This window comes from Lactuca virosa, chromosome 8, assembly GCF_052849685.1.
Source record: "Lactuca virosa cultivar CGN04683 chromosome 8, Lactuca_virosa_CGN04683_v6, whole genome shotgun sequence".
NCBI lineage: Eukaryota > Viridiplantae > Streptophyta > Magnoliopsida > Asterales > Asteraceae > Lactuca > Lactuca virosa.
The window spans coordinates 106,053,347-106,081,054 of NC_136433.1; the positions used below are offsets into that span (position 1 = coordinate 106,053,347).

The 27,708-nt window shown below is 40.1% G+C and overlaps 1 protein-coding gene across 9 annotated transcripts; it reads left to right on the top strand.

Moving 5' to 3' along the window:
* The first annotated feature begins 5,747 nt into the window (after window positions 1-5,747).
* On the top strand, window positions 5,748-27,578 carry LOC145134627 (uncharacterized). 9 transcript variants are annotated; one of them, XM_079069469.1, is made up of 12 exons: window positions 5,748-6,671; window positions 6,822-6,983; window positions 7,169-7,277; window positions 7,607-7,832; window positions 8,160-8,279; window positions 8,368-8,754; window positions 8,953-9,030; window positions 9,115-9,310; window positions 10,116-10,268; window positions 10,575-10,648; window positions 11,344-11,395; window positions 11,740-11,906. In XM_079069469.1, exons 2-4 carry the CDS (start codon window positions 6,874-6,876, stop codon window positions 7,706-7,708), a joined length of 321 nt encoding a protein of 106 aa, XP_078925595.1. In that variant the 5' UTR covers window positions 5,748-6,671; window positions 6,822-6,873; the 3' UTR covers window positions 7,709-7,832; window positions 8,160-8,279; window positions 8,368-8,754; window positions 8,953-9,030; window positions 9,115-9,310; window positions 10,116-10,268; window positions 10,575-10,648; window positions 11,344-11,395; window positions 11,740-11,906. The 9 variants fall into 9 exon arrangements, 8 of the variants coding, with proteins under 8 accessions (XP_078925595.1, XP_078925594.1, XP_078925597.1 ...); XM_079069468.1 differs by having other exon boundaries at window positions 10,116-10,648; XM_079069471.1 differs by lacking the exons at window positions 10,116-10,268; window positions 10,575-10,648; window positions 11,344-11,395; window positions 11,740-11,906 and adding an exon at window positions 27,417-27,578.
* Window positions 27,579-27,708: the final 130 nt, after the last annotated feature.

Consider the following 27,708-nt stretch of genomic DNA (forward strand, 5'->3'; position numbering starts at 1 on the left):
AATCGAAAAGTTAGTAAGTTTAATGTGTGAGCTTATATGTGATGACCATTCATGTATAAAATTGGTATTATGATAATTAATATCAGTTTATAATTCAAGTCTTGCATAATTCGAACATAAAACTAGTATGCTTGGTTGTTTGTCCACTTGATCAATGAATGAATGAACTTGTTTTACTAAAGGATTAGTCTTTTGATCAAAAATTCTAATAATATTAGGAATCGGTGAATAATGAATAAATATCCATTACACTTAGTAGTTAACCAGTATATTGAGATGAAATCTAGTCTGAACCAAAGTACCTGAAGTGATTTGTTTCCAATTAGTTTATGTAGTTCGTTAGTTATTGATTGTTTGCAATTTAATAATAAAACCGCCCTTTTTATTGTTTTCATTTATTTAATATAACCTAAAATCAAAAATTCTAATATTAATTCACTACTGTTTCCATTGAGTTTGACACCCTTGCTTATCAAAACTATGCTATACTTGATCAGGTTCACTGCCTGTAAGGTGTGGTTTAGATGCGATAGACTAGGACTTATAAATAAAAAGACAGTGCATTAAAAAAACACATCAAGCACTATTCCATCCATCTCCGCTGGTCATAGCCTACCCCCACCTCCCATTGTCAACTCACAAAGAAGGAATGTTGAGATCCCTAGAAGGACCGTTCGAACATCCTCACGGTTCAATATTTAGGAAGTGTAGCCCAAGAAATATCAGTTATGATTTGAAACAATGAGATAATATCCATGCTGACCAGAATGGATCGACATATCACTAAGCAAAGTGAAACCAACAAGATGTTGTTTAAAAGAATGGAGAGGTTGAGTTCAGATTCGAAAAGGCCTATGGAAGCTATACTAAATCCATATTCAATCTTCCATCACAAAATCCTGAATTTCGAGACCGATGAACGCCAACCCGAAGATTTCATGTCAAGAGAGGCTCCTATCTTCACATATGGTGTATCTCCTAGTACAGGAAGCCCTGTCTCCCAATATATTTGAAGGATATTCAACATCCCTTCTAATATCCAAGATTCTGGGATAAGTCTGATCATGACGAAGGAACTCAAATAGTAAAGAGACATGAACTCGAGTGTATCGGGTGTCATTCATCCAATACCAGAGGTTTCACCTGCCAGCTATATGGTTTCAAGATTTTCACCCTCGATATGTAACATTGAAATTCCAAAGAGTTTTCCGATGCCAAACATGAAGATGTATGATGGGACCACTGATCCTGAGGAGCTTGTCGCCTAATATAGAGAAAGAATGGAGATAGTCCCAATACTGCCACATCTCAAGGAGGCTTGTCTATGAAAGGGTTTTGGTTCAACCCTTAGAAGACCTACACTAAAATCGCTCATAAATGTCCCTCCTTACTCTATTACTTCTTTTGCACATTTGGTTAACTTGTTTAATAATTAAATTTCTTGCAGTAGAGCTTTTGAGAAACTAACATGTAACCTCTACAACGTAACTCAAGGCAATGATGAGTCCTTAAGAGATTATGTTAGCAGATTTGGAAAAGAAGTTGTAAACATCCCACATCAAGATGTTACAACAACCGTGGATTCTTTCAAGATGGGACTAAATAAATATTGTCGATTCTACGAGGATCTTGTCATGACCATAACACCCTCAAATTCAGGCTAGACATTTTAAGAGTTATAAGTAATAAATATTACTGTTTTATCGAATAATTAAATCCTCAAACAGGATAGTCATAAATAAATAAGAATCCTTCATACATGATACGTGCTTATATAAAAGATATTTATATACTCCGTACATGTTTTATAGACAAATGGGCTTATAATATTTGTATAAAACCTTATTATAAATTTAACGAATTATATTAAATAAACATTTAAAAATAGTATTGATGGAAGTTGTAGTAGTCGTGATCATGAGCCCACATATATAAAGAATGCCTAAATCTATCGATAAAAAGTGAAATGGAGATTGGTTGCTTGTTAGCCAAAACAATCTAAACGTAAGTTGAAGTTCTCGTAAATACGAATCCGTCGATATAGAGAACATCGAGAATGAAGATCGTATGAAGGAGTTACGAATTTCTCAAGGTTTTTATAATGTAAATTTTATAAACTATAAAATAAAAATAAAATGCGAATTAGCCGATAGAGTCTAAATGAAATTTGTGTTCGATCCATATGCTTAAGAATTATTATTGAATAATGTTGCTAGTTGTAAGGTCAAGCCTTAGAATCTGATGATGTAAAACAATCATGCTGACTCAATTAGGGCCATCGTCTCTCAAGCGCCATCGTGAAGTTAAGTTTGTAAAGTCGTGTCAGCGTCATATGTAAATCTGATTTAATCTATTGTAATTAAAGAATATATGTAGTTAGTTAGCAGATCTGATACCTTAGTGATATCAGATATACTTTATTATTATTGTAGATTAGGTGATATCCTTGGTTTGTAGGGATTCACATCGTATGTTCTTTTCTATATATACTAGGGTCCACATCATTAGCTGATCATCGAATCCTAGAGCTTTGTGCTCATTCTCTTGGTGAGAACGTTTTCTTGGTGAAAACCATTGTGTTATTCTTCGGTGTTCTTTTTTTTATTCTTATTGTTAATTGATATCGATTAAGGAACCTACAACTGGTATCAGAGTAGGTTACTTATATCAATTAACTATGTCTTCCTCTTCTTCCTCAAATCTCACTTAAACCACTTCCGGTAACAAAATTCCACACTTGGATGAAAAGACCTTTACCATGTGGAAGTCAATGACAATGAAAAAATTACAACCATGGATTTGGCTTTTTTATTTGGTAATCTTTGTATTCATGAAGAAACCAAGATTTTAAGAAAGGAAATCATGCGGGACTCTCAAAAGATCAGATCTATGCAACTCTATTCGAATAAGTCTTTTCAAAATAATGATAATGACTTCTCTAATGAATCGGAAGGTGAAGCCTTGATTGTTAAGCGCTACATTAGCAGGAGTAATAAGAAACCATCTTGACCCAAAAGTTTTCAATCAAATCTTGATATATCAGCATCAAAGAGCTCTGACATTTGAAGAAACTCTATCAGTTAAAGGAAAGAGGGCCCTAAGTGCTTCAACTATGGAGGAGCTGACCATTTTTCCAGGGAATCTAAATCCAGGAAAGTTGACGCTAATGAATATTATGAAGTGAAATATAAGAAGTTGTTGGCATCATTAAAGAAAAAAAATATTGACTACAGAGGTGGAAATTCAGGAAGATGTTGAGGATTTATCTGATGAAAGTAAAGAAAAGGAAAGGTGTCTGATGGCATGCACTGATTCATTTTTCACAAATGAAAAAAAAGCAGCGGCTCAAGTACATTTCAAGCTGATCTAGCTAAAGCTGCCAAGGACTCTAAGTTACAGAACTGGGACTCTTCATACTTGTATCAGGTAAACAAGTTTATCACCTACTCTAATAACGAAAAGTGTATCATATTTAATTACTTGTGTCTTCATCTCTCCAAAGTTAACCAAGAAAACCATTCACTTAGGTTAGAGATTGACACACTGATAGAAAATTTGTCCAACATTGAAAATACTCTTGCTTTAAATAACACTAAAGTGTCCAAGTTATCTCTTACTAATTATGATCTTCATTCTAAGAAGGATAGAGTTGAAATGTGTGCTGACAAAATTTATGGTATCATGAATAATTGGGCTCACTCTCATCATAAGTTAAATAAAATAATATACGCCTAGATACTTGATCAGTGTGAGAAAATTCTTCGTGGAAATATTGATGATGTTTTAACATTTATAAATAAATTGAAACTAAACAAAACTTCTCTTCCTTTCATGATCTCAAGGAAGATTTTAAGTCTAGGTTTGTTAGTTACTCATTTATAAATCAATTTCTCATTGATAAACACTGCACGACCAATCCTAATGGTATCACTATTTGCACTACCCATCTAATTGCTTTAGATCCTACTATTAGAAACCCTGCAACTGGCATTCCTACCCCAAAACCACTGAAATGTATCTTAAGTTTCCCATTTCTAATGGCGAATTTTACACCATACATTAGATACTCAGTGAGTCCCCAAAATATACTCTTAACTGTCATGTCACTGATAATTCTCATTACTTTGAATTTGATGAATCTTTGTGTACATCAGCGTATCAGGCCCCCGCCACATCCTATCTCACAGACAATTCCTTCATTTCCAGGGCTTGCTAAAAAATTCACAAAATTCATGAAAAAGTCACAACACATTGGAAACCCAAGTTTTTGAAAAGTGTCAACAAAAAAAAACATGGGGGTAAGGATATGTTATCATTGTGGAGATCGTTCTTATAAAATCAATGAGTGCAATATTGGTGAAGACACTAAGAGATTTGGCAATCTTCGTTTAAGAAATAAGAAATGGACCAAAAAGGATAACTTACTAAACTGTCGTCCTACTGCTTGTTATGATGTTTTTTCTTTAGTGAAAAGACCCATTGAAAAATGGGTCAGTGTGTCCTAACTTATTTTTCTTAGTACTAAAGGGTCAGGAGCACATGTGGTAATTTGATAGTGGATGCTCCAGGCATATGAAAGGATTCAAGTCTATCCTGGATGATTTTGTTAGAAAAGATGGCCCTATAGTAACTTATAGAGATGATAACAAAGGAAAAACAAAGGATTTTGGAACGATTAAGTGCAAGTCTGTTGAATTCTAGATTGTTTCATATGTCAAAGGTCTCAAACATAAACTCATTTCAATTAGTCAGGTTTGTGATGTTGATTAAGAGGTTCATTTCAATAAGAAGGAAGGCAACATCATTGACTCAAAGAAATCAGTTGCTCTCACTGCTAACAGAAAAAATGATATCTATGTGTTGGATATGTTCTTTTCTGATTCAGCTCTCAAACACTGTATTTTTCTAGAGATCCCAAGCTCACTTAAACTGGTTGTGGCACAAAAAATTGTCTCATCTAAATTTTAAAACTCTTTCAAATTTTTGGAAATGAACTCATTAGATAAATGCCTAAGATCAAGTTTCACAAAGACAAGCTTTGTTCAGCAAGTGTCAAAGGAAAACAAAGCAAGTCTTCGTACCCCTTAACAAAATGGAGACGCAACGAAAAAAGGGATCACTAAAAAATTTTCATATGTCCGTACCCATTAACAAAATGGAGTTGCTGAAAGACGTAATAGGATACCGATTGAAGCTGGACGCACTATGGTAGTAGAAGCTGGTCTACTACATTCCTTTTGGGTTGAAGCCGTCAGCATTGCATGCTATACCCAAAATTGACCTATAATTGTAAATCGCCATGGGAATCCCTCCTATGAAATGCTGAAAGGAAGAAAGCTAGATATCTCCTACTTTCACGTTTTTGGGTGTGTATTTTTTTTATCTTAAATCAAAAGGATCATCGCACAAATTTTGAAGCTAAAGCTGATGAGGGTTTCTTTTTGGGATATTCAAATGATTCTAAAGCTTTTCGAGTATATATATATATATATATATATATATATATATATATATATATATATATATATATATATAACCCTTACAAGTTGAACGTTTTGGCCCAACACATCATGAGTTTGACATGTGGTTTGTATTTTTTTTATTGCATTGTGTATTTAATTTGTAGTGGAGGTGATGAAAACTGTTATGTGGAGGTGGCCTTGAGTTTGCATTGTCATCACCCTTTTTCACAGTTTCCTCACACGTGTTAATTCAAATTTCTTTTTTCTTTTTTCGTTTTGTATCTTATCGCTACATGTCCTTCTGCTGATTGCCACTTTTCTTTTTCACTTTTCTCCTTGCACAACCGCCACCTCCATAGATATCATACAACGAAAACAGTTTTCTTCGGCAAAACCTAAATGCTATCACTGGGAAACCACTTCACCGCTTAGTCTTCGACATCATCACCATCACCCTAATCGGGGTCAGAGCCTTCAAACGTGAAACCTAGGGCAAAGGTTGAGGATTCAAAAGGGGGTTTTAGCTCTACAACAAACAATTAAAGCATCGCCGAATCTAAACTCATTGGGTTGTCCGAAGCTCCTAATATTTCTTATATCGTTATCGGGTTGTTTGAAGCTCAAATCCCTCAATTTGTCGAAAATTTCTAGGGCTCACCGGTAGTTCGAAGCCTATTGGGCTTTCTCTGCAGGTTATTGATCTATTGTCCAACCAAATTTCTGGGTCGGAAGTTTTTCCGTAGACACTATCAGACGGATGTGGTGAGCTCCTAGAGTTTAATGTTTCCGGTAACAACATTTTCAGCACCATTCATGAGACCTTGAAATCACGTTCTTCTCTTCAATTGGTTGATATTTCCCAGAATAATTTCTTCGGTGTCTTACTTATGGATACCCTTTTGACTTTGAGCAGCCGGAAGACTTTGACGCTGTCGTTCAATAATTTCGTTGGTGAGTTGCCTGACTAACGACGTTGTTGGAGCTGACCAATCTCGACAAGTTTGATGTGAGTTCCAACAAGTTTTCCGGTGAAATCCCGTTGAGACTTTGTCAAAGTTAGCAAATGTTCTCTCCCCCCCTCTCTCTGTCTCTCTCTCTGTCTCTCTTTCTCTCTCTCCTCTCTCTCTGTCTCTCTTTCTCTCTCTCCTCTCTCTCTCTCTCTCATCGAGTTTTAGATACCGAAACGCCCACAAGTGGGGTCAATTTTAGGTATGATCTCCCTCCATCTCTCTCTCTCTCTCTCAAAGTCTATAGTTTTTGTTAATTTTTGATACCACCACTATCATTTTCCTATTCATAAATGTGAACGCCTACAATTTCCATATTTCTCGCTTTCTAATTTATTGGTGTGACATTTAGGGCTTACTGAAGTTGTGGTTTCTTATTCTGGAGGCGGTAGTGGTGTCGTTTGATGAAGAGGAACATTGCTTACAAATGTAGGATTAAGCTGAAGAAGCACCCGCAACCTTCGTCGGACACTTACAACCATATCCATGATCTTAATAGATTACGAATATCGCTGTAAATTTCTTTTCTTTCAAGTTTAGTTTCTATATAATCATGAGTTAAGAACAATTTTAGTTAAGCATCGTGTATAAGATTTATCATCATGAGAAAGAATAACTCAGGTAATTATAACATGTTAAGTCTTCTGTTTTTCAATTGGATTTTTGAGTAAGTATCATATGATATTGTTTTTTTTTCAGATACGTTGGTAGGTTTATTGTGAAGAGTTGTGGTAAACCGAGTGAAATAATATCAAAATTAAATGAGAGGGCTGGATGTGGTCCAAATAAAGAGATTGAACTATATGTGGTATGTTTACTTAATATCATATTGTAATTAAAGTTGTAGTTTACAATAATAGTTGTGAATTTATAGTCATGTGGTCTCTAGGAAATGAGATTTGAGCCATGTGTCATGTGTGAGCGTTTTCACAAAAGAACATCATGTAACATCGTCATTTGGAGTTGTAATTTGGTAGAGACACGTTCCATGAACTTTATAGTGTATGAATCACATTTGAGCAAGGTCTCTTTAATTTGGCACTTAGTGTTACTTCCCCTATATCTACTCCATGTACATTTTTTGATTCTCTTAAGAGAATTTGAAGGGTAATAATGTCATATGCAATATAACTTCAGGTTTCTGCTATTTCAAGCCTTGAAAAAAGGAAAAACAAAATTAAGTTTGTTAGATCTGTTGGTGAGGCTGTGGACGCCCATCTTCATTATTCAAGCAGGTAAATGATTATTTATCATTTTCCCTTTCAATCCGTTTTCTATATTTAACCACAGGACGAATGCCGAGGATGTACACTTCACATTTGTACCCGATGATGATACTTCTGAAAACGAATGTTGAGATCAGGTTGGTGACATAAATTTTTGTTTTTTTCCTCATTTCAAAGGTCAGATGTTGACTCTAAATGTGTTATTTTGTTCATTGCAATGTTGGAACATAATTTGTATTTCTACATTCTTTTAATTTCGGGGGAAGCTACTTTTAATCTATTATTGACTGGGAGATTAGAAGGAATTTATAGGTCTTTTTGTGGTCAATATTAAAAAGACAGTAAGATCTGGTTACTTCTTTGTTTCTATATCTGTATTTTTTTTTTCTTTCTAAGACTTTTTTAGATTTGGATTTGTCATGCTTTTTACTAATTTCAACTATTTTTATATAATGTAATTGAAGGAGCTCATACACTATAGCATCCTATAGCTTGGATTGATTTTGAAAAGGGGCTCATTGATGTGGTATCAGATTCACATTGATTTCAGTTGTATGTGGAGAGGAAATACATATGACTCCTAGGTACATCATATCTATCTGTTTGAATCAAAAGAGAATATGGTTCCATGTTAAACAATCACTAACCAGTTAGTTTTTTATATGCTTACAGTGACAGGCATTAATTCAAACATGGCTAGACTTATATGGGGATAATTCACCAGCACCTACTTTCTAAGGATCTACAAGATAGTTTGGAAAAAGATATCACTAATAGCATTGTAATTTTAGACATATTTAACACATATGGCTCTTGAAACACACATCCAAAATAAAGTGAAGGGAAAGTGCAATGCTTTATAATAGAAAAAAAAACTTTGAATGAAATAATACTTTTAATAACAATGAACTTAAGAATATTAAACAATTTTGTATCTTTTTCTTCCAGTAGTAAACAAATTTCATTTCGTTCAGATGAAGGTAGTTGATACACAAATGCAAAAGATTGGGTCAATGTGGAACACACGTTCTTAACAATGGCTGCTGTGATTAAGAAAAAGTAAGCCTACTAACTATGAGCAAGATTATTAGAGGGTATTTTAGTATTTTTAGTCGTAATCTGAGGTTTACTTTTATAATCTATTCGGTACAATTAAAATTTGTTCAATCTGGTGTTCTTGGGTGTATGTATGATTACTCCACAACATCCCGGAATCTCTAATTTATTCTTGATTTCTGATTGCCACAACCCTATCAGTCAGGTGAAGGAATTTGAATACAATACTTAGCCACCTATCACTAAGCTGATAACACCTATCAATGAGAAGCCAGACGGGTAAGAACTCCAAATCAATAGGACACTAGCTCATTTGTAAGTTCATTTATTTATGGTGGAAATCTATATGTTTCTTTATGCTAGAAAAGCAGAATCACCAAATGCTCGATCAAGACTAAATGTGAAAGAAAAGTTGGTACTCCAAATAAGCTAAAACAGTGTAATTGTAAGCACTCACGATGCTTGAAAATGTAAGTACCACCTAGGGATGAGCATTAGAACCGCAAGAACCAGAAGCGGACCGGTACCAAACCGGAACTGGACCGGGTTTAGTAATAAGGTTCGGTTACCAGTTCTCCACTTTTATAAAAATCGGTTCCATTTCTAACACTGTTTTCTAAAAAACTGAAACCGGACCAAAATTTGTCTCGCTTATTGAAATTCATATAACTCACTCATATGAAGTCAGAATTACTTGATTTTTTTTTCAATATGTAACTTGGTGTTTGTACTTCATTTTAGACTGTAGAAATACATATTTTGGTTAGAAATTGAATCAAATAGAGGCCCCAGAAGACGGCATATCAATGTTGTGGTTTTCTAGTTTCACCATTTTGGTTTTTTTGGAATCTGTCCGACTTTTCAAAATACGCATAACTCACTCATATGAAGTCGAAATTACTTGATTTTTTTCTAGCATGTAATTTGGTGGTTGTAATTATTTTTAGTCTGTAATATTTCATATTTTGGTTAAATATTGAATCAACTATAAGCCCCGGAAACAACATATCAATGTTGTGATTTTTCCGTTTCAGGAATTTGTTTTTTTTTTTTTTTTGGAATTTGTCCCGCTTTTTAAAATACGCATAACTCACTCATATAAAGTCGGAATTACTTGATTTTTTTCTAGCATGTAATTTGGTGTTTGTACTTCATTTTAGACTGTAAGAATACATATTTTGGTTAGATATTGGATCAACTATAGGCCCTAGAATACAACATAGCAATGTTGTGATTTTTCACTTCAGCATTTCGATTTTTTTAATACGTCCCGCTTTTTTAAAATACACACAACTCACTCATATGAAGTCGGAATCACTTGATTTTTCTCTAACATGTAATTTAGTGTTTGTACATCATTTTAGAGTGTACAAAGTCATATTTTCGTTAAATATTGGATCGTATACATGCCTCGGAAGACAACAATATCATCTACAACATATCAATCGGTTCTAGTTTGAAAAATTACCAAAAAACCGGGACCGGAACTGGAACCGGTTTAACATCCGGATTTCCAGGTATCATAATTGAGTTTTTAATTCTGAGTCAAGGAGATGGACTCGACGAGTTGATGTCTAGACTCGTCGAGTAGGATCGCGACTGCTGACTAGGATTAATGAACGGACTCGACGAGTCGGCGAGTGGACTCGACGAGTCTGCGCTGTGGACAGAAACCCTAAATCTTTGGGCCTGTGCCCAATTTAAGGGTCCTTATGGCCTTCATTGCGGCCACCCATACCCTTGAGAAACCCTAGTGAGCCTGAGAGCTTAGAAGGAGAGAGAAAGGGCTAATTTCACCACCATAGTGCATTCTTGCAAGGAAGGAAGGAAGATTCAAGCTAGGCTGCTTAGAGGGGGCCCAAAACTTCTTCTATTTCTTCAAGGGCTTCTGTTTGAGGTATGAATCCATGGCTATTTTCGTGTATTTAAGGGATTTATGGAATCTAAGGTTTCTTTACCCTTTCTTTTGTTGAAATATGGAGCTTGTGAAGTCCCTTTGAGGAATAGACTTTAGATCTGGACCTTGAGAGGTCCAGAGTGTCCCAACAATCAAGCTTTATGATGTTACATGAGGATGATGAGCTTAGGATTCCATTTTTAGAGCTATTTCTTCAAATAAAGCTATATGTGCGATGCATGGACGTAAAGTTCAGACCTTTACGTGACTTTTGGGTGTTAGAAGGTCAGATCTATAGGTTAGAGAAACAGATCTGACCTCAGAAGGTCGTTTGAGCATTCTCATGGAATAAACTCGCCGAGTCCATGAGAGGACTCGACGAGTCGGATCGTGTTGCACCACGGTTCGTGTTCAGTGGTAACCCGTTGAGAGAAGGGCTAACTCGATGAGTCGAGTGAGGCCTTAGGAGGATTCAAAGGACACGCATGGACTCGCCGAGTCACCCGAGTGCACTCGACGAGTCTGGTCAAAGTTGGACCGTTGACTAGAGTTGACTTTTAGGGTTTGGTCAACATTTGGACATTGGACCATTGGAGGGGTAAAATGATCTTTTCCCCTTCTGAGAGAATATAGGGAGGGACTAGTCTAGCCTTTGAGAGCCGTATTAATTAGAGATAATTACTTTGTGTGATTAGGCGGAGGCTAGATCAGCGATTCGAGTTCGGGACTTTCCGAGATTTACCCGAGGTGAGTATTCTCACTATACATTACCTAGAGTGGTATCTACGTGCAGACCGGAGGGTCTTATGTGTTATGTGTATGTTTGAGTTTATGTATATTGTGATATATGTATGCTATATGTTATATAGACCGGACCGGAGGGTCCAACGATTTAGACCGGACCGGAGGGTCCAACGAGCTAGACCGGACTGGAGGGTCCAACGAGCTACGGGACTGGAGGGTCCCGCTGAGACATATTGACCGGAGGGTCATACCGAGTTATAGCCTCGAGTGGCTTATGTGTTGTATGTGGTATTTTGGGGAAGTCACTAAGCGTTTATGCTTACCGTGTTATGTGATATGTGTTTCAGGTAACAGCGAGGATCGCGGGAAGTCGCCGGCATGATTTGTACACACTGGCAGATGATTATGTTTTGAGATCCTGGGATATGTTTTATTATGATGACATTTGACACATGAGATTTTGAGAATACTATATGAGTTTTATCATGTTTTAAAAATGAAAAATTGTTTTAAATTTTACGTTGTTACAAGTTGGTATCAGAGCCTTGGTTTGAGGGATTCGGATGCACCTTTGGGCGTATCTGAACTCAAACTGAGGATTTGAGAAATTTTGCATAAAAGAAACATTTTTTCTAAAAAGAGAAAAATATTTTTGAGAAACGCAGAACGGAGCAGTGTGTACAAGCAGCCAGCGCCCGAACGGTGATTTCCCAAAATACCCTTACATTATGTGTTATGAGATATTATGTGATATGTTATGCATGCTAGAGTAGGCTAGGTATTCATAGTTAGGACTAGAATGGGCCTGATTTGTGATGCCTTAGCCTAGGAGTCACTGCTGCTAGGAGATACTTCGAGAGTGAGTAGGTAGCAGCGAGGAGCTTATGAGTGGTCTACTGGAGGGTAGCCTGAGATATAGAGTACTTGTGATATGGGATCCTAGGAGGAGGACTTGGGGTGAATACCGATGCGTTGTGGAAGGTAGTATAGGGCCCGTACTACTGGAAACACCGGATCGGTGAGCAGTCCAAGTAGAAATCCGTAGGGTACTAAAGAACAAGTAGGGTTGAGTATCGAGTGCGAGTATACTCGAGCGAGTCTCTGACTTCTTTTGTGTTGTATTTCAGAGACATCATGGTTGGGACGCGCCACCACCCAAGAGGCAGTGGTACCAGTGGTACCAGTGATGAGGAGATCCGTAGGTTGATTCACGAGGAGGTGGCTGCAGCCATTCGAGCTGAGATTCCTAAGATGTTTGGGTCTATCAAGACTACCTTCATTGAGACGTTTGACGAGCGGTATGCTTCTCTTACCGAGGCTGTTGTTGCTGCAGCCACCGCAGCCGTCGCTGTAATGACCGTGTTTCTAGGCTAGGCATTAATATTGACGTGACAGTCTAGGTTAACATTTGTAACTCATTTAGAAGAAATGAAAAGGAATTGTGTGAATACTATGTGAAAATTATGTGTTTTATGCTTAATTATTAGGGTTTAATTAATAAGAATAAAAATGAGCGTCGAAAATAAATATTAGATAAAGACGATATTTATTAAGAAATTCGTAGTGGTCGTGACAAGGATTACGGATATATAAAGAATGTCGAAATCCGAGTTATAACGAAGAAGTTATGACCTGTCGAAGTTTCGCGACAAAACCGGCACGGTGCCGAATGTCGTAAAAAGTGAGTTTTTGATAAACTACTTTCTAGCCTTAGTGATCTAAACGAAAGTCGTATTATTCGTTAAACCGAGAGTATGTATAAAAAGAACGCCCAAATCTGACTTCGTATGAGGAAGTTATGATTTTTCGAAGTTTCAGCTTAGCAGTAGACAGCTAAAAACTCGAATTTTAGATTGAGTGATTTTTAGCCAACACGACCTAAACGAGAATCGAAAGTCTCGTCAATAGTAGTACAACGGTAAAAAGACAGACGAAAACGGACGTCGGATGAAGAAGTTATGAATTTTTAACGAATTTCCTGTCCCGGTCTGTTAAAAATAATAATATAAAAATTAAAATCAAAACTAGCCGACGAAGTCTAAACGAAAGTTGTAGAGCGTAATTTTTCCTACGTGTGCATATAAATAACGTAAAAAACAGAGCCCGTATGAGAAAGTAATGGATTTTACAAGATTGGGCACAATTTTCGAGAATTTTCGCATGAATAGTGACAGCCACGTCACCCTCGCTCTGAGCTGGCCACGTATCCGAAGCAGCTGCGTGGCGCGTCCGAGAAGCGACGCGTGTCGCACAGGTGTTCGAAATCGATGATGCGTCCGATGCGCTGGAATCTTGCATGCACGCCCCGTGTTGCTGTGACCCATCCGAGCTTCGCAGAGTGCCCCCAACCCCCCCCCCCCCCCCCCTTCCTCGGACCCAGACTTCGGTCCAATCAAGAGCCTCCAGCGAGACCCTCACATGCGCAACCCACGTGCTGCCTCCTCGCATCTGCTGCCGCGTGACTTCTTTCCAACCGTCCGATCAGGAGGCTCGCACCTATAAATAGGAGGGTGCGAGACCTCCCGGGTAATTTTGAGAAATTGGCATTTTTCACCCCTTTTTCAATATTTTTACTATCTCGACATCCCCCGAAGCCCCGATATCGATTATAGCACCCGAAACACGTCCCGAAGTGCCCGAAGACCCGGAAACTTTATCTTTTCGGTTTTGAAGCCCGACCCTCGCAGAGTCCGGTTTCTCAATAAAACTCCCGGTTTTATTAGAAACGATCGTTTTAGGAAACGAAGTGCTGCCCGATTATTATTAAATCAAGTGAGTGTGTAGTTACTTTCACCTTACACATAGATATGAAGTATTTTATACGTGATGTGTGAATATATATTGTTTGTTTATTTGAGATGGATGTTGAAGGAATGATTTATACAGGTTTTTAAATAATTTAAACTGTATATGTATTTTTATCTACAAAAATGTTGGGTAAAACATGGGTAGATGAAATAGTGAGTGTGTGATGAAAGGTGAGTTGGATAAATGAGATGATAAGTGATATAGATCATGAGTTAAGGGTGAGTGGTGAAATGAGATCATGAGTTGAGGGTGAGTGGTGAAATATGAGAAAAGCCCTTACCCAAACGTTGGCCCCTGTCATTCAGCAGAGTATGGATGACAACCATGGACTATTCTAGACGGTCTGTGGAACACTAGCAGGCTTGCAACCTGTAAGTGTGTGAACTATATGTTCATCAGTCGTACTCTAAAAACCATTGACATGTATGACAGGGAGATTACTGTCAATAATACTGTCGAATAAATAAGAGCTATGGACATAGCACATGTTGTATAAACCCTGGCAGTTATGGACTTAGTGCCTGTTGTAAAAAACCCTGGCAGCTATGAATTTAGTGCCTGTTGTATAAACCCTGGCAATGATGTGACCTTGTGCCTATTCCTTAGGATGAATCCTTAGGAGCGAGTGATAGTTGAATCTTAGGGTAAATCCTTAAGAAATAAATAAGATAATGGGGTTGGGGTAATTTGGTTGATTGATTGGTGTTTAAGTATAATAAATTTATTTATTGTGGGTTGAAAACCCTATATGCTCACCAGGCTTCCAAGCCTGACCCACTCAGGTTTTTATATTACAGGTAGTGGACCCCGAGCATAGTCGGATGATGATGATGAGTGATTTTTGGATTATAGGCAAGTAGTTGTAAATAACTGTTGTATGTCTTATAATGTCTTGTTTATGCTTTTGATCTGTATCGGAACATGACATCCTGAGGTTTTGATATGAAATAAAAATATATATTTCTTAAAGAAAGGTTTTGATAAATTTTTATCATGTTTGGTTTTGGGAACAAATTTCGCAACATCTTTAAAAAGGATTACTCTGATTTTATTTTAAAAAGCATAAAATAAATCGGTCTTTTCTGGACGAGAAATTAGGGGATGTCACAGTTGGTATCAGAGCATTAGTTTAAGCGAACTAAGAAATTGTAGGATTTCTAGATTTAAACTTAGAATGCTAAGTGATGATTGTGAGATGAGTGTCTACCATATTTTAGACACGAGCACTAGTTTATTTTAGGAAAGATGCCTAAAATGATTTATGTGCTAAATGTTATATGTTTGCCATATATGCCATTATTTGTTCGGATCTATGGTCTGTTGCCGACTGGATCTGGAAACCTTATGTGTGTAGGATTCTAAACGTATGACTACGATATTAGAACTAACATATAAACGTTTCGGAGTAATAACGCAGATTTAACGTCTATCGAAAATAAAGATCTAAAATCACCTACGATTGGTGTATAGATCGAAATGGCGAGTACTCAAAGTGGATTCGGAAACAATAATCCACAGCCTGAGCCAATCACGATGGCTGGGGTGCAGACAATGGTGCGTACGATATTGGATCAACAGATGGAAGAAACAAAACGTTTACTTCAACAAAGTAGGGATGAACTTACTGTGTCAGTACGTCAGGCATCTGTTCTTGAGGCAACTATCTGGGTTGCTAAGTCTATTGAAGAAATGATCAATGACAGGACCGCCAACAAGGTTGAAGTTGGCAAGAGGAGGAAATTTGAGGGGTCTTCAAGACCCTACAAGAGTAACATATTCTCAAAGTCTGGCAAAAGAGGAGGTAAAGGAAAATGGTGCGGGAAGTGCAAAAATAAATACTCTGGGAATTGTGTCAAGAAGGTGAATTGCTTTAGGTGTGGAGAAATTGGGCATTACGCCAATGAGTGTACGATTCCCAAGGGGGTGTGTTACGTATGTAAGGAAGAAGGCCATATTTCTAAGGACTGTCCGAAGAAAAACGAAGTAACAAGGTCAAGCGCACCGCCAACGCCAAGGGAATTTCAGAATATCCTTGACGAAGCAAATAACAACGCTAGGAATTAGAAGTAAAGACTTGATACCCGAAGATCAAGTTATGAAGTAGTAATGTGAATAGCAACAAGTGGTTTAGCCTATTAGAGGCATATTATAGGGTAAACTTGAACCTCTGTGTAATCGTTTCAAGGAAATAATATAAACCCTGGTTTTGTCATCTGATGAATTGAATGACTATGTGAAATTCTTGTATGGTGATTTGGAGAACTACGAGACAATACTTGGGATGCGTATGAGTAGGTGTGAATGGTAGTAGAGGCCTATACTACCGGAAGCACAGGACTCGTACTTGGATCAAGGAAAGTCACAAGGTTACCAAGGAACTAGTAATTGATTCTGTCTTATTCTAGTCTGTCGTTACCATCGTTTCGGTAATGACTAAGAAGATGATTGTTATTCCGACCCTAGTGGTCATATCAAATTGAGTCCGACTACGATGAGTTTGTTACATGGTTCAGAGAACCAAGTTCGATGTAGCAATTGACTTAAGCCGAATTGAAGATTGAAGTATGATCAAAGCGATCAATAGAAGTATCGCACTATTGTTAAAGAAGTTGGTAGTTAGAAATAATACATGTTGAACTGTGATTGTATCACATTAGAACATGAAGGAAGGTATAGTTTGTTCCGAAATTTGTCCCTAGGAGATCTGAGTCTAAGTAGTGCAGTATACAATGAGAGATCATTAGAACATGACCCATCGGTCTGTTACAATGAATGATGGAAAGTACTTATTCTAAGAAGAAGAAGGAGTCCTCAATAAGGATTTATTTTGTAACTTGAAGGTTACGATTGAAAGTCCTACGAAGATCTAAAGCTTTTTAGGATTAGCTGGATATTAACGAAGGTTTATCCAAGGCTTTTCTTCGATCGCGACTCCATTGACAGCTTTGACCCACAAAGGAGCTGTTCATACTTGGAATGAGAAGCATAAGGAAGTTTTTGAGAAATTAAAGAAGAAGTTGTGTGAAGCACCGATTCTTTCGTTACCTGAAGGAGTTGATGACTTCACAGTTTATAGTGATGCCTCTGGAGTTGGGTTGGGTTGTGTTCTGACCCAAAGGGATAATGTGATAACATATGCATCGAGGCAATTCAAGGAGCATGAAAAGAACTACCCCACTCATGGTCTGGAGTTGGCAGTGGTAGTATTCGCCTTAAAGATATGGATGCACTATCTTTATGGTACTAAATGCAAACTTTTCACTGATCATAAGAGTCTTTAATATCTCTTTAATCAGAAGGAATTGAACATGAGGCAACGGCGCTGGCTAGAGTTACTCAAGGACTACGATTGTGAGATACTTTACCACCCTGGTAAAGCAAATGTTGTTGCTGATGCTCTCAGTCGGAAGGTAAATCTTGAAAAGAAAAGGCCAAGAGCGTTGAGAATTGAAGTTGTCTCGACAGTTGTGGAAAGTATAAAGAAAGCTCATGAGGAAGCTTTAGAGAAAAATGACCGAAAGGAAGAACGTTTGGGCAAAACGTTGATGTTTGATTCAAACGGTCAAGGACTGAAGGTATTCAAAGATAGGATTTGGGTACCTAAGACGGGAGGAGTAAGAGATCTTCTGATGGAAGAAGCTCACAAGACCATGTACTTAATTCATCCCGGAAGTACAAAAATGTATAGGGATCTAAAACCCTATTACTGGTGGCCGACGATGAAGCTCGATGTTGCTAAGTATGTGGCCGAGTGTGTAACTTGTGCTAGGGTTAAGGCACAACATCAGAAACCGTATGGGAGTTTAGAACCTTTATATGTACCCATGGGTAAATGGGAAGACATTACCATGGATTTTGTGACTAAACTTCCCAGAATAAGGAACGGTCACGACATGATTTGGGTGGTCGTTGATCGCTTCACTAATAGTGCACATTTCATAGCAGCCAACAAGAAATGGTCTATGGATAAACTTGCGAATTCTTACGTGAAGGAAATTGTGAGGCTTCACGGTGTTCCATTAACGATTGTATCTGATCGTGATAGCCATTTTACCTCAAGGTTTTGGAGGAGTCTATAAGAAGAATTGGGTACCAAGTTGTGTTTGAATACAACATACCATCCGCAAACCGATGGTCAGAGCGAACGAACAATTCAAACATTGGAGGATATGCTGAGAGCATGTACCCTGGAATTTCAAGGTAACTGGGATGAACATTTACCTTTAGTAGAATTTTCCTATAATAATAGTTTCCACTCAAGCATTAAGATGACACCTTATCACGCTTTGTATGGGGAAAAGTGTCGAACGCCGTCATGTTGGCTGGAGCTGGGGAAAAGCAGTTTATGGGACTTGAAATAGTCCATCAGACTGCTGAAAAGTTGAAAGTGATTAGGGAAAGGAGGTTAGCTGCTCAAAAGAGCTATGCTAACAAGAAAAGACAACCGACATCATTCGAAGTTGGAGATTCGGTTTTACTTAAAGTCTCGCCGTGGAAGGGACTTATAAGGTTTGGTAGAAGGGGAAAGTTGAGTCCAAGGTTTATTGGACGATTTAAAGTTCTTCAGAGGATCGGGAATCAAGCTTACAAGCTAGAATTACCGGAAGAACTGGAGGGTATTCATAATACCTTTCATGTGTGTTAATTGAGAAAGTTCACGGGAGATGTGCCCGACATAATTCCCATTTTTGAATTAAGGTTGGATGAAAACAAGAGGTTAATTAAAGAACCTGAGGCAATCGTTGACCGTAAGACTAAGAAGTTGTAACGCAAGATGGTCAATTTAGTGCTTGTACGTTGGAAACATACGATTGGGCCAAATCTCACCTGGGAAACGGAGAGTGACATGATGAGTCGCTACCCGTAGTTGTTTGTCGATGTGTGATTCCGGGGACGGAATCATCCTAAGGGGGAGAGAATTGTAATGACCGTGTTTCTAGGCTAGGCATTAATATTGACGTGACAGTCTAGGTTAACCTTTGTAACTCATTTAGAAGAAATGAAAATGAATTGTGTGAATACTATGTGAAAATTATGTGTTTTATGCTTAATTATTAGGGTTTAATTAATTAAGAATAAAAATGAGCGTCGAAAATAAATATTAGATAAAGCCGATATTTATTAAGAAATTCGTAGTGGTCGTGACAAGGATTACAAATATATAAAGAATGCCGAAATCCGAGTTATAACGAAGAAGTTATGACCTGTCGAAGTTTCGCGACAAAACCAGCACGGTGCCGAATGTCGTAAAAAGTGAGTTTTTGATAAACTACTTTCTAGCCTTAGTGATCTAAACGAAAGTCGTATTATTCGTTAAACCGAGAGTATGTATAAAAAGAACGCCCAAATCTGACTTCGTATGAGGAAGTTATGATTTTTCGAAGTTTCAGCTTAGCAGTAGACAGCTAAAAACTCGAATTTTAGATTGAGTGATTTTTAGCCAACAAGACCTAAACGAGAATCGAAAGTCTCGTCAATAGTAGTACAACGGTAAAAAGACAGACGAAAACGGACGTCGGATGAAGAAGTTATGAATTTTTAACGGATTTCCAGGCCCGGTCTGTTAAAAATAATAATATAAAAATTAATGTCAAAATTAGCCCGCGAAGTCTAAACGAAAGTTGTAGAGCGTAATTTTACCTACGCATGCATATAAATAACGTAAAAAACAGAGCCCGTATGAGAAAGTAATGGATTTTACAAGATTGGGCACAATTTTCGCATGAATAGTGCCAGCCACGTCACCCTCGCTCTGAGCTGGCCGCGTATCCGAAGCAGCTGCGTGGCGCGTCCGAGAAGCAACGCGTGTCGCACAGGTGTCCGAAATCGATGATGCGTCCGATGCGGTGGAACCTTGCATGCGCGCCCCGTGTCGCTGGGACCCATCCGAGCTTCGCAGAGTGCCACGAACCCCCCCCCCCCTCCCCCCTTCCTCGGACCCAGACTTCGGTCCAATCAGGAGCCTCCAGCGAGACCCTCGCATGCGCAACCCACGTGCTGCCTCCTCGCATCTGCTGCCGCGTGGCTTCTTTCCAACCGTCCGATCAGGAGGCTCGCACCTATAAATAGGAGGGTGCGAGACCTCCCGGGTAATTTTGAGAAATTGGCATTTTTCACCCCTTTTTCAATATTTTAACTATCTCGACATCCCCCGAAGCCCCGATATCGATTATAGCACCCGAAACACGTCCCGAAGTGCCCGAAGACCCGGAAAATTTATATTTTCGGTTTTGAAGCCCGACCCTCGCAGAGCCCGGTTTCTCAATAAAACTCCCGGTTTTATTAGAAACGATCGTTTCAGGAAACGAAGTGCTGCCCGATTATTATTAAATCAAGTGAGTGTGTAGTTACTTTCACCTTACACATAAATATGAAGTATTTTATACGTGCTGTGTGAATATATATTGTTTGTTTATTTGAGATGGATGTTGAAGGAATGATTTATACAGGTTTTTAAATAATTTAAACTGTATATGTATTTTTATCTACAAAAATGTTGGGTAAAACATGGGTAGATGAATATAGTGGGTGTGTGATGAAAGGTGAGTTGGATAAATGAGATGATCAGTGATATAGATCATGAGTTAAGGGTGAGTGGTGAAATGAGATCATGAGTTGAGGGTGAGTGGTGACATATGAGAAAATCCCTTACCCAAACGTTGGCCCCCGTCATTCAGCAGAGTATGGATGACAACCATGGACTATTCTAGACGGTCTGTGGAACACTAGCAGGCTTGCAACCTGTAGGTGTGTGAACTATATGTTCATCAGTCGTACTCTAAAAACCCATTGACATGTATGACAGGGAGATTACTGTCAATAATACTGTCGATAAATAAGAGCTATGGACATAGCACATGTTGTATAAACCCTGGCAGCTATGGACTTAGTGCCTGTTGTAAAAAACCCTGACAGCTATGAATTGAGTGCCTGTTGTATAAACCCTGGCAATGATGTGACCTTGTGCCTATTCCTTAGGATGAATCCTTAGGAGTGAGTGATAGTTGAATCTTAGGGTAAATCCTTAAGAAATAAATAAGATAATGGTGTTGGGGTAATTTGGTTGATTGATTGGTGTTTAAGTATAATAAATTTATTTATTGTGGGTTGAAAACCCTATATGCTCACCAGGCTTCCAAGCCTGACCCACTCAGGTTTTTATATTACAGGTAGTGGACCCGGAGCATAGTCGGATGATGATGATGAGTGATTTTTGGATTATAGGCCAGTAGTTGTAAATAACTGTTGTAAGGCTTATAATGTCTTGTTTATGCTTTTGATCTGTATCGGAACATGACATCCCGAGGTTTTGATATGAAATAAAAATATATATTTCTTAAAGCCCGCTGATTCGAGATCTGGAGGTCTGAAGGGCCACACTTGCGGGAAGTGCGGCAAGAGCCATGATGGGGTGTGCAGAGCGAGTGTGTGCTACAAGTGTAGGAAAGAGGGGCATATCGCGAGGGATTGCCCCAAGGGATTTTCAGTTTGCTTTCATTGCAACCAGACAGTCCATCGGAAGCCCGAGTGCCCATAGCTACTTCAGGGATCAGCACCTGTTGCTAGAGCTACCGAGGTCCGGCCAGCGAAGGCTGAGGCACCGAAGGCTCGCGGGAGAGCCTTTCAGTTGACAGCGGAGGAGGTCCGCGCAACGCCCGATGTCGTGGCTGGTATGTATTCTTTCATTTATTTATGCTGAGTTGAGATATTATGCTTATATTATGATATGCGTAGGTATTTTTCTTGTGAGTTCTGTACCTGCTTTGGTATTATTTGACTCGGGTGCGAATCGATCATTTGTGTCGTTAGCGTTTAGTCAGCACATCAGTATTCGACGAGAGGCGTTGAGTCGACCACTACGAGTTTCCATAGCTGACGAGCGAGCGGTGTATGCTACTGACGTGATTCGAGGATGTGTACTCGAGATCTTCGGTGTTGAGTTCCCGATAGATCTGGTCCCGATTGCGATGGGGGACGTTTGCGTTATAGTAGGCATGGATTGGTTGAGCCGTTTTGGGGCGGTTATAGACTGCGAACGGAAGATGGTGACGATACGAGACCCTAGTGGGCGAGTGCTGACTGTATATGGCGAGGGTACCCTATGTGGGTCAGCATTTTGTTCGGCTGCCAGAGCGAGACAGAGTTTACAGCAGGACTGCAGCGGGTTTGTAGCTTATGTGATGGATACACAAGTGGCCGCAGAGAGGCCAAGTTCGGTTGATGATGTTCTGATAGTGCGTGAGTTCCCGGATGTTTTTCCCGAGGAGTTTACGGGTGTGCCTCCCGAGAGGCAGGTGGAGTTCCGCATCGATTTGGTTCGGGGGGCAGCGCCTATCGCCAAGGCGCCTTATCGCCTTGCGCCGCCAGAGATGCAGGAGTTATCCTCTCAGCTTCAGGAGCTGTTGGGGAAGGGTTTTATTCGACCGAGTAGCTCGCCGTGGGGAGAGCCTATCCTTTTTGTGAAGAAAAAGGATGGTTCACACCGGATGTGCATTGATTACCGGGAGTTGAACAAGTTGACAGTCAAGAACTGTTACCACTTACCAAGGATCGATGATCTGTTCGATCAGTTACAGGGAGCGTCTTGGTTCTCCAAGATAGATTTGAGGTCTGGATATCATCATATGAGAGTGCGGGATGAGGATATCCAGAAGACGGCGTTCAGGACCCGTTATGGACATTACGAGTTCGTGGTGATGCCTTTTGGGCTCACCAATGCACCGGCAGCGTTCAAGGATCTCATGAACAGGGTGTGCAGGCCGATGTTGGATCGATCGGTGATCGTGTTCATCGACGATATTCTGGTGTATTCGAGATCCCGAGAGCAGCATGAGGAGCATTTGAGGGACATCCTCGGGGTTTGGAGATCGGAGAGGCTTTACGCCAAATTCTCCAAGTGTGATTTCTGGTTACGAGAGGTCCAGTTCTTGGGGCATCTCGTTAGTCAAAATGGGATATTGGTTGATCCGGCCAAGATTGAGGCGGTGATGAGTTGCGAGGTGCCGAGATCCCCCACCGAGATCAGGAGTTTTCTGGGGTTGGCCGGCTACTATCGGAGATTTATCAAGGATTTCTCCAAGATTGACGTGCCACTCACCAGGTTGACCCGGAAGGGCGTTGCTTTTACGTGGGGTCGAGAGCAGCAGACCTCGTTTGAGACTCTTCGCCAGAGACTGTGCGAAGCCCCGGTGTTAGCCCTTCCAGAGGGAATGGAGGATTTCGCGGTGTATTGTGACGCATCGATATCGGGGTTGGGTGCGGTGCTTATGCAGAGAGGGCACGTGATAGCGTACGCATCGAGGCAGCTGAAGCCTCACGATGTGAGGTATCCCACCCACGATTTGGAGTTGGGGGCCGTGGTGTTCGCCCTACAAATATGGCGTCATTATTTGTACGGGGTTCGGTGTATCATATACACGGATCACAAGAGTTTGAAGTACTTGATGGATCAGCCCAACCTGAACATGCACCAGAGGAGATGGTTGGATGTGGTAAAGGATTATGACTGCGAGATCCTGTACCACCCGGGCAAGGCTAACATTGTAGCCAATGCCCTGAGCCGTAGGGCGGAGAGTGCCCCGATTCGAGACATATGTATAAGGATGACGGTGATGACTCCGATGTTGGATACTATTAGAGAGGCCCAAGCCGAGGCTGTAAGACCAGAGAACCGCAAAAGCGAGTGGGTGATTGGACAGGTGTCCGAGTTTGTGACGGATAGCCGGGGGCTCATGACCTTTCGTGGTCGGATTTGGGTGCCGTATACGGGCGGGGCACGTAGCACTCTGATGGAGAAGGCGCATAGATCGAGATTCTTGATCCATCCCGGGGCCACTAAGATGTATTTGGACCTGAAGACAGACTATTGGTGGCCCTGTATGAAGAGGGATGTTGCATGCGTAGTAGAGAGGCGATTGACCTGTCGCCGGGTTAAGGCCGAGCACCAGCGTCCACATGGCAAGTTGTAGCCATTAGAGGTTCCACAGTGGAAGTGGGAACAAATTTCTAAGGATTTTATCACCAAATTGTCGAGAACCGCGAAGGGTGTTGACGCAATTTGGGTGATTGTGGATCGGCTGACGAAGAGCGCTCATTTCCTTGCTATCAGTGAGAGCTCTTCCGCAGAGAGGCTGGCAGAGATGTATGTGAGAGAGGTAGTGTCGCGGCATGGAGTGCCGATCTCGATTGTGTCAGACCGAGATGTACGTTTCACTTCCAGGTTTTGGAAGAAGTTCCATGAGGAGTTGGGTACGAGATTGCACTTCAGTACTGCTTACCACCCACAGACGGACGGGCAGAGTGAGCGGACGATATAGACGCTCGAGGACATGCTTCGAGCATGTGTTATGCACTTCGTAGGAAGTTGGGATACATATCTACCCTTGGCTGAGTTTTCCTACAACAACAGCCACCATTCGAGTATTGGTATGCCTCCCTTCGAGCTTTTATACGGGAGGAGGTGTCAGACTCCCATCTGTTGGGGAGAGGTAGGGCAGCGAGTGATGGGTAGCACTGAGATAGTGCTTAAGACGACTGGGCCTATTTAGCAGGTCAGGCAGAGGTTACTGACAGCCCAGAGCCGTCAGAAGAGTTATGCGGATATGCGGCGATCCGAGCTCGAGTTCCAGGTTGGAGATTTCGTACTCCTGAAGGTATCTCCTTGGAAAGGAGTGATCCGGTTCAGGAAGAGGGGCAAGCTGGGGCCCCGGTACATTGGTCCATTCAGGGTGATCGCGAGGGTGGGTAAGGTAGCATACCGTCTGGAGCTACCCGAGGAGTTGAGTCAAATCCATGATACCTTCCATGTATCCCAATTGAGGAAGTGTATAGCCGATGAGACGACATTAGTGCCGTTAGAGGATATTCAGGTGGATGCGAGCCTGAATTATGTTGAGAGGCCGATTGCGATCTTGGATCGGAAGATCAAGGTTCTGAGGAACAAGGAAGTGCCCCTGGTTCAGGTCCAGTGGCAACACCGAAGGGGATCCGATTTGACTTGGGAGCCGGAGTCAGAGATGCGGGAGCAGCATCCAGAGTTATTTTCGGAGCGAGACTTCGAGGGCGAAGTCTGATTCTAGTGGGGGAGAATTGTAACATCCAGATTTCCAGGTATCATAATTGAGTTTTTATTTCTGAGTCAAGGAGATGGACTCGACGAGTTGATGCCTAGACTCGTCGAGTAGGATCGCGACTACTGACTAGGATTAATGAACGGACTCGACGAGTCGGCGAGTGGACTCGACGAGTCCGCGCTGTGGACAGAAACCCTAAATCTTTGGGCCTATGCCCTATTTAAGGGTCCTTATGGCCCTCATTGCGGCCACCCATACCCTTGAGAAACCCTAGTGAGCGTGAGAGCTTAGAAGGAGAGAGAAAGGGCTAATTTCACCACCATAGTGCATTCTTGCAAGGAAGGAAGGATGATTCAAGCTAGGCTGCTTAGAGGGGGCCCATAACTTCTTCTATTTCTTCAAGGGCTTCTGTTTGAGGTATGAATCCATGGCTATTTTCGTGTATTTAAGGGATTTATGGAATCTAGGGTTTCTTTACCCTTTCTTTTGTTGAAATATGGAGCTTGTGAAGTCCCTTTGAGGAATAGAATTTAGATCTGGACCTTGAGAGGTCCAGAGTGTCCCAACAATCAAGCTTTATGATGTTACATGTGGATGATGAGCTTATGATTCCATTTTTAGAGCTATTTCTTCAAATAAAGCTATATGTGCGATGCATGGACGTAAAGTTCAGACCTTTACGTGACTTGTGGGTGTTAAAAGGTCAGATCTATAGGTTAGAGAAACAGATCTGACCTCAGAAGGTCGTTTGAGCATTCTCATGGAATAAACTCGCCGAGTCCATGAGAGGACTCGACGAGTCGGATCGTGTTGCACCACGGTTCGTGTTCAGTGGTAACCCGTTGAGAGAAGGGCTAACTCGACGAGTCGAGTGAGGCCTTAGGAGGATTCAAAGGACACGCATGGACTCGCCGAGTCACCCGAGTGCACGCGACGAGTCTGGTCAAAGTTGGACCGTTGACTGGAGTTGACTTTTAGGGTTTGGTCAACATTTGGACATTGGACCATTGGAGGGGTAAAATGGACCATTTGGACTTTTATTGATATAGTTATATAAGTAGGATTGAAAGGACTTAGGACTGATAACTCACGTTAACCTCCTGTTCCTCGTTTCGTTGTGGACTTAGGGTATCGGTTATTTGTCCGAAGGTCGTTTGAATCCTAGTTATATATCATGTATATGTATATAGATATAAAAGTTCCTTCTTTCTATTCAATACCTTTGGGTAGCAAAGGTATACAGATATGTTCATACATACAAATCACATTACTAGTAAGCTACAATAAGCGTAGTTTAGGAAGTTACTAATACTATTACTAGAACAATGGAACATACAATGAGTCAGTTCATACATGAGTCTATACATTACAATACAACTAGTACATACTATACATTTTACAAGAAAACATACATGCTAGACAGAGAGAGAACATACAATACCATATAGAGAGAACATACATACATACTAGACAGAGAGAGAACACACAATACAGCTAGTACATTCAATACATATACAAGAATACTATTTCAGTTAAGTGAGCCACGTAACGGGGCATGGCACTACCTGTCATGACCGTTTTGTATCCATAATCTCCTTAAGTGGGGAGCGTATGAGTTTGTGTATAGATCTATACTGGATTGACTATCCTACACCTTGCTGCTCGCTACAGTGGGACTTGCAAGTCTACGGGTGCCAAACGTCATTTCTTCCGACATCTTACATTGTCGCGTTCTATAGTCGGTAGCAGGGTACATGCCGATCACATGGTACTTTAAATTACAATTGGTTTAAGGTAGTTAGTACAGCAGTAGTTACTTAATACAACACTACAGTACTATTTCATTTTCCCATTGCATTCACTTTGTGATTTTCACACAATATACAGTAATGTAAAAACTATATTTTTGGATAATAATAGTCAGATTTGGGAAAATACATACTCTTACAAGAGACACACACACGACCACTAGATGCCTTAGTAGAAGGCTACTTTTAGTAGGAAACATAGGGTTTTCTAGGAGAGTTCAAAACATCTTACAAAACATCTTACAAACACTTTCATACAAATACAGACACTAATATACTTATGATCTCACTAGCTTTAAAGCTGATACTCTCTTTCAAAATAACTTGTATCCTCAGGTCGCCAGTAGACAGGTACCGGAGCCAGGTTTTGAGAAGATGGAGCTCGTTCAAGACTCATCTTTTATTTTGATTCATATTTTTGGTGTCTATATAACTTGACATAACACACTTGTATGAAATTATATTATTAATGCAATGGATGATGTTGTTGCTTGTTTACTACTATGCATTGTTTTGATACTGTACATGACGTCCTCCACCCCCGAACGATTCCGCCGTTCCAGTTTTGGGGTGTGACAAAAGGTTACCTTGCGAATCCAGAATTCGCACTTGGAGAATTTCGCGTACA

Bases quoted from the DNA above. Each gene is read 5' to 3' on its own strand.
- LOC145134627 (XM_079069471.1), top strand. From the start codon at position 6,874: ATGAAGAGGAACATTGCTTACAAATGTAGGATTAAGCTGAAGAAGCAC. The intron at 6,984-7,168 runs GTAAATTTCTTT...TTTTTTTTTCAG, and splicing joins AATAGATTACGAATATCGCT to ATACGTTGGTAGGTTTATTG. The intron at 7,278-7,606 runs GTATGTTTACTT...ATATAACTTCAG, and splicing joins AAGAGATTGAACTATATGTG to GTTTCTGCTATTTCAAGCCT.